The 7,495-nt window shown below is 38.1% G+C and overlaps 1 protein-coding gene across 2 annotated transcripts; it reads left to right on the top strand.

Moving 5' to 3' along the window:
* Positions 1–866: 866 nt before the first annotated feature.
* LOC113287299 (DNA polymerase eta) lies at positions 867–7,072 on the top strand. 2 transcript variants are annotated; one of them, XM_026536005.1, is made up of 16 exons: positions 867–1,088; positions 1,339–1,459; positions 1,561–1,672; positions 1,762–1,929; positions 2,131–2,295; positions 2,402–2,505; positions 2,633–2,752; positions 2,923–3,046; positions 3,513–3,626; positions 3,778–3,993; positions 5,432–5,519; positions 5,628–5,752; positions 5,888–5,990; positions 6,098–6,231; positions 6,371–6,458; positions 6,570–7,072. In XM_026536005.1, the coding sequence occupies exons 1-16, from the start codon at positions 1,013–1,015 to the stop codon at positions 6,845–6,847; spliced, it is 2,136 nt and encodes a 711-aa protein (XP_026391790.1). In that variant the 5' UTR covers positions 867–1,012; the 3' UTR covers positions 6,848–7,072. The 2 variants fall into 2 exon arrangements, with proteins under 2 accessions (XP_026391790.1, XP_026391789.1); XM_026536004.1 differs by having other exon boundaries at positions 868–1,088; positions 6,552–7,072.
* The last annotated feature ends 423 nt before the right edge of the window (positions 7,073–7,495 follow it).

The raw sequence follows: 7,495 nt of genomic DNA, 5'->3' as shown, positions 1-7,495 counted from the left end.
TCGGTTTCCGAATTTTCTATTTTCGGGCGATTATAACCATCGACGACTAATAGCCAAGTATTAAAGTCTCTTGATTGAAGAAAAGATCTCATAACATATTTCCACCATAGATAGTTTGTTCCGCCAAATCTTGGCGGTACGTTAATTGAATTCGATTCATGTGAACTCGAGTTCATTTCTTATATATTGGATAGCACCAAACACAGATTGTTAGATATTTTCGTGTTTGCCTGCTCTGATACCAACTGAAAAGACGAGGGTACCCAAATACACCACAATCTTTAATTTATCCACCTACAAGTCCTCTACGGAAAATGATTGTCTATGGACAAAGTGGAGACAATACAACGAATCGGCTCACACTTCATGTGATCGTTCATATATACGAGATCGAGACAATACGACAACAAGATAACTTGTGTGATTGACTATGGATACAAGATCGAGACAATACAACAACGAAGTATGATACTTGATAATAGGTTCTGAATTAACCAAACTCCATAGGATCACTATCAAGTATATTCAGAATTAATGTTTGTGTATTTTACTTCTAATTATAACAAAACAATTATAATTGCAGAAATAGAAAAGTAAAAGACACAACAAGATTTTGTTAACGAGGAAACCACAAATGCAGAAAAATCCAGGGACCTAGTACAAAATTGAATACTCTCAGAATTAAGCCGCTATACAAAATCTAACAAACTTCGTATATTTGAGACCAAACAACTAAACCTATATAGTTCAACTAGTTTCTTCGGTCTTAAGTCTAATTAAAGTTATATAGGACACCCCTTATCTGATCACCCTAAATGGAATTGACAGCATCGTTCTTCTCAAAAGGGCCCCCGTTTCTTGGGTCAAGGGAGAGACGGGCACATCCTTGTTTTTGGAGGGAAACATAGATGATCAGCTAACGTCGCGGAGATTTTTATTTGATTTTTAATTTGTTAAAGAAGTAGTAGTAGTGATATAAATCTTCAGAGAGAGAGAGAGTGAGAGAGAGAAGATGCCTGTCGCTCGACCAGAACCGAGTGATGCTCGCATCATAGCTCACGTTGATATGGATTGTTTTTATGTTCAAGGTTCGTTCTTTATCGTTCATCTCTTTCTTTCATACACAATTTTGCTTTTTTATAATTACACGAAACCCTCTTTCAAAAACTAAGAAATTAGAAAGTTGTATTCATAAAAAAACTCAGATTTTTATATATTAGGGTTTGTAACAGTAATTCTATAGGAGATCAAAACTAGTATCAGTGATGTATGATTTTTTTTCTTCTTCCTCTTTATCAAAATTTTCTCACAGATGAAAATGTACTTTTTTAAATTTAGTTGAACAAAGAAATCGGCCAGAATTGAAGGGCTTACCAACTGCTGTGGTACAGTATAACTCTTGGAAAGGAGGAGGGCTTATTGCTGTTAGTTACGAAGCTCGTAAATACGGTGTCAAACGGTTAGTTGATTTGTTTTCTTGATATTTTCTTATTTAATAATTGATAGTGATACAGTAACAACTAGTTAAAGCTAATGTATCATCTATGGATTGGGTGTCAGTTCAATGCGAGGAGACGAGGCTAAAGAAGTATGCTCACAGATCAATTTGGTTCAGGTCCCAGTTGCCCGTGGTAAAGCTGACTTGAATATATATCGAAATGCAGGTTCAGAGGTAAGAGCAGCAGACTTCACGTCAGAAGCTGTTTAGTTAGACTTGCTGTATATTGTTTTATAAAGATGTTCTCTTCGTTTAACTTGTAGGTGGTCTCAATCCTAGCAAAGAGAGGTCGATGTGAGAGGGCATCGATCGATGAAGTATATTTGGACCTTACTGATGCAGCAGAAACAATGCTATCGGAAAGCCCTCCAGAGGATTTGGAGGCAATAGATGAAGAGGCTCTCAAATCACATGTATTAGGGCTAAGTGAGGTACACAGAAACATCTCTCTCTCACACAGTTGCTCTTAAATTAGTAGGACTAAAAATATTGACGAGAGGTAGTATCGATTCTTTATTGGCATACAATATTTTGAGGTCTTATGGTTAAGTACAGTAATGTGACTATTGCATGACTAGGGAGAACATCCCGACAAATATTCATGTAGTGCTGAAAGTTTCTGCTCTATCCAGAATAAAAATGACAAACAGGAAGATGTGAGGAAATGGCTCTGTAGGAATGATGCTGACCATCGGGATAGGTTGTTAGCTTGTGGAGCTATAATAGTGGCAGAACTCAGGATGCAAGTCTTGAAGGATACTGGATTTACATGCTCTGCAGGCGTCGCTCACAATAAGGTACGAACAAATACTTCATTGTTTTTAAGTTAGATCATGATGGACATTAAAGTGCTACACAGAAAATGGATATGGTTCATCAGTTAATTGGTGATATTTCTGTCAGATGCTGGCGAAACTTGCAAGCCCCATGAATAAACCTGCACAACAAACTGTCATTCCCTTTGCAGCTGTCAAAGGGCTGCTAGCCTCCTTACCTATAAAGAAAATGTAGGTGTTGTTAGTGCAGAAATCTGTCCTTAGTATTTACGCATGGAAGTGCATGTTTATGCCTATTAATTCCACTAGCCATCTTGTGTTTACTTTCTCTAATCCGAGGAGCTCATCTAATTCGCAGGAAACTACTTGGAGGAAAGCTTGGTACCGCCTTACAATCTGAACTTGGCGTGGATACTGTTGGAGATCTATTGCAGTTTTCGGAAGATAAGCTACAAGAGCGTTATGGCATAAATACAGGGTTTGATACTAGAACAGCTTATATCTCGTATTCCTGTTCTTTACTTTGTTGCTAAAAATAATATTAAAGAAATTCATTTCCGCACAAACATTTCTGGATGGAAAACCCCAATATTGTGCAAAGAAATAAAACGTTGGTTAGATTTTGATTTTTTGTTTGTGTCAATCCAGTACGTGGCTATGGAATATTGCAAGAGGAATCAATGGTGATGAAGTTGAGGGCCGTCTTCTTCCCAAGAGCCATGGTTGTGGGAAAACATTTCCAGGTCGACAAGCTTTGAAGTCAATTGCTGCAGTAAGAGTCCCTTCCCTCTCCGTTTGTGCAAGAAATTTTTTACTCATGGTGATTGGTCCTGCGTAAAGATGTCTTTTAGGCTTATATATCTGAAGACAGTCTTCTGCTGCAGAGATCTTGTATTTAGAAGAATATACTTTATTAGGTCTCAATTCTTACACCAGCAATGGCCAATGCCAAATTTTGTATGGAAGTGTATGCCAATTTGAGCCATTATACATACTATCCCTTTGTTAGTTGTGCACTGAAACAGCGACGTGAGTAATTCCGTTGAGCTATATACAGGCTAATATCCCGTCGCTTCGAGGTTATAGATTTGACATCAGTCTGACATGCAGTTTATTCTTGTTAAAGATGATATGGTGTCTTAGTGCTGCCTCTGGAGTGCTTCAATTTTTATTCGATATCATCGGGAAAACTTGCTTTTGAGATTTAGCCCTTATTTTTTTTCTTGTATATATTCTAGGTTGAGAGCTGGTTAAACGATCTTTCTGAAGAGTTAAGTGAGCGCATTCAGTCCGACTTGGAGCAGAACAAACGGGTTGCTCAAACTCTCACCCTTCATGCAAGCGCATACAAGGTACGAGGTCTTGTATAGTTGTATTCTGATCCTACCACTTCATTCAACTTAGTTGTTCTCATATGAAGGAGTTGGAGAATTATAGATTTGTTGTTTAATGTTATCCAATGTGAATAATGAACGATTTATATGCTACTTAATGGTTTGACAGACCAATGAATCAGATTCGCAAAGGAAGTTTTCTTCTAAGTCATGTCCATTAAGGTACGGAACCATGAAGATTCAAGAAGATGCCCTGAAATTATTCCGCTCTGCAATCTGTGAGTTTTTGGGCTCAAACAGAATTGAGACGCATGAGAATAAACACAATGCATGGGGAGTATCTGCTCTTTCTCTTTCGGCGAATAAAATATTAGCTACACCATCTGTAAGTTCTAGTTTACTTAGTTTGGCATTTTCCATTCTGTACCGAGCTTCCTGTCACTAATTATGATTCCAATAAACTAGTTGTTAAGAGATCTAGTTATTCCGTCGACTGATTTCACCTTTTTCATTAGTCAAGTGAGATTATTATGCAGTCATGTAGAATAAATTGATTTGCACGGTAGATTCAGTTGTGAAGTACGAAGGACTTACAAATACCGTATATATTACGTCATCCCCGTCTAAACCCCAGGTGTTTGGATATGCTGCTTTGTGATCTTTTCACCCTGTCAGTTCAAGTCTCAGAGTAGATACCAAACCCAATGATCCCAGTTGACCAAATTATTTTCTTGTAACTGAATCATACACGTAGATACATAATACATTCACCATATAATCTCATACAATTGAATTAGGTATTCGTAGGTTGGTACTGAAGTGTGACCACGCTATTAGGATCTGGGAGGAGTTGATTCCAGTTTTACCATCTCTCTCATCTTTATTTATTTAGTGTCTAGATGAACCAGAGTCGGATAACTCAGTTCTCAACCTTCTAGTTAAGCTGAATGTAAAATCAACCAGTAAGAACTGAAACTACTGCAAATTATCATGATACCTGAATCAGTACCAAATATTCATCTTCCCTCCCTACCAGTTAGTTGTGATAAGCACACAAGGGTGGAATGATTTTGAAACCGATTGTCTTAGTGCTGGGCCCAAGTCTGCCAGTAAATGGATCACAAATGAATCATTGATGTTAGCATTTTTGTAGTTCTACTCGTGAAACACCAATCCTCCATTAAGTTAAACTTGAATCACCAATGCTTCTGAGCGGCTGAGCCGGTTTCTGTACTGCAGTCTCTAACCAGAATCTGACATTACTATCATTGTATATATAACGAGTGATTATTATGACTTGTAATGTTTTCATTTAATGAGTGATTCGAGTTTATTGTTTCATAGTATTTCTCTTGCCAACTGCCACAAATCAATCTTCTCACTTGGTTCAAAGAGGATTTGTGTCTGAGAAGAATCATCTGATTCTTGTTTTTTTTGTTTGTCTTTTTCTATGTATTAATTGCATTAAAAATACCATTATTAGACTGAAACGATGGTTTCCTTCTCCTCGGTATTGTTCATTTGATCATGGTGTTATATGTTGTCCACTGATTTGCAGCGTACTCTCTAGAAAAGCTACTCAACTTTATTCATTTTGTTAATATGAACTGAAACAAGAGTAGAAATTGTGGAGGGATAATAATCAAATGCATGTGTACGATTTTTTGTTGTAGCGATGCTCCATTAAGCTTAATTTCCTTAACATGGGCTGTAGTATCTCTCCATAGGAATGAAATTCATTATTTGTTGATTTCTGTTAATCTTATGTATACTTGTATATCTATCATGATCTGCCTTTAAATGTGCATGTTAACCTGTGTTAGGGAACTTGTTCTATCTTGAGATTCTTTCAAAGTGCTGAGCCTTCTAGCACCTCGTCAAATCATGTGACTGGTGAAGAAATCATTCAAGGTACCCCTTCATTTTTCATTCTCAGGTATGTTACAGGATACTTTAGCATTGGATACTCCCTATCGTTCTTTATACTAATCCAGATTTAAGTACATGGCATCAATGCAGGAACGGAAAGCTTTCAAGCGTTTGAAGCTGAGCAGATGACACTCGCACTGGAAGACAGGACAAACTCGTTCGAAAATTCTGGTTCAGTTCAAGAAATTCAGATTATAGAGAAGCCAAACTCTAAGGTAGTTTTTGAACCAACCACTTCTGGTTCTATTCTTGTTAAATCCTACTTCTACACCTTATAAACCAATCAAAATTGAACGCCTCTTGGATTTGCTCATGTGTTTATTGTTTGGTTCTCATATGCTTTTTTGTAGGGGAAATGCTCGATATCAAGCATGCTCCGCAGCTGTGATAGCTCTTCATCAGAGAAAGATTGCAATGAGATTATCCATGACACAATACCGTTTTCTTCCTCAGGTTATTTTTATTAGGTTTTACTGCTTTTACCCATCTTCATGACTATTTTTCCGTTGCTCCGTTTTTATTTCAACGAGTCAGCTAAAGGTGGGTAACATTTTGTTCAGCAAGTGAAAGCTATTTGGATGTAAATAAAAATTCTGATTCAAAGAGCACATGCTTAAAAGCAGAGACCGGGATAAATTATGCCAAGCCAAGTGCAGGTCGAGATGAACAAAAACGGGTAGCTGTGAATGAGAAGGTTGAGAAACTCACCAATTTTTCAGATACCGATGTATCTCTATTATTAGTGTTGGCTTTAGCAACAACTCCTCTTTTAACTTCTCTTGCATTTCTTTCCTGTATACATTCCTCCCCTTTAAGTCTTTGCTTTATGTCAGGGAACATGTTCTATCTTGAATTTCTTTCGACCCCTTGGTCAATCTTGTTCTTCATCGCAACAACTAGGCAGCATGTTAGCTCCCTCAGGTAATTACTGGTATCCTCTTTATTTACCTGACCACTGGGGAACTATTATTTTCCGAACCTTTCTCAGAGATGGAACTAACGCATGTTTGTCAGGAGCTGGAAACTGTTCAGAGCAGGATTGTGTAGCAACAAAAGAAGAAGGGTCTTCTCTGTTTCAAGAAACTACTTGGGCTGAGAGTGCAGGGCCTAGATTACGTCGAGATGGACGAAGAAGAGAAACATGGAACAATTTCAACATAGAAGAGATTGATCCCTCTGTAATCGATGAGTTGCCCCAAGAAATCCAAGACGAGGTTCGTGGTTGGCTTCGACCGCTTAAACATTCTAAAGCCATGAACAGCAAAGTTTCAAATATTGCTCGGTACTTTTTACCAGCCAAAGATACGTAAGAAGTTGAAACTTGAAACACCAGCCGAAGTGGATTGGGATCTTCCAGGCCCAGAAATTTAGTCGAGCAAAATGCCAAATGGCCAGATGGGGTTGTTTGAGCTAACTGCTTCAGTGCTTCTAGATCCTTGAAAATTGAAAATTGGAACCCATAATAAAAGTTGTATATAACGGGCACAGTATGGACACAACTTTGTGTGTAACTTATGAACGATTTTTTGAGGGCACCATGTTTTTTTTTTTTTTTTTGAGGGGACCATGGTTTTATTAGGCCACCTTCCTTATAGTTATACGGGGTATCCTAAAGTATTGAAATGGCTAACCTATCCTTAACCTACTTTAATTTAAAACCAACCTAATAATCACCTATATATATAACCACCACCACCGTCGATTACCACCACCACCACCACCTCCGATTACCACCACCATATCACCACCACCAACCACCGATTACCACCACCAACCACCGATTACCACCACCATCGCCCACCACCGCCGATTACCACCACCACCACCAACCACCGATTACCACCACCACCTCCGATTACCGCCGCCACCAACCACCACCACCTCTATATATATAACTTAATTTAAAACATTAACAAAGATATTCTCACAAACCCATTACTTGTCATTCGTTTTTGGTT

The sequence above is a fragment of the Papaver somniferum genome, chromosome 6 (assembly GCF_003573695.1).
Source record: "Papaver somniferum cultivar HN1 chromosome 6, ASM357369v1, whole genome shotgun sequence".
Lineage (NCBI taxonomy): Eukaryota > Viridiplantae > Streptophyta > Magnoliopsida > Ranunculales > Papaveraceae > Papaver > Papaver somniferum.
This window is presented reverse-complemented; position numbering and strand designations above follow the sequence as displayed.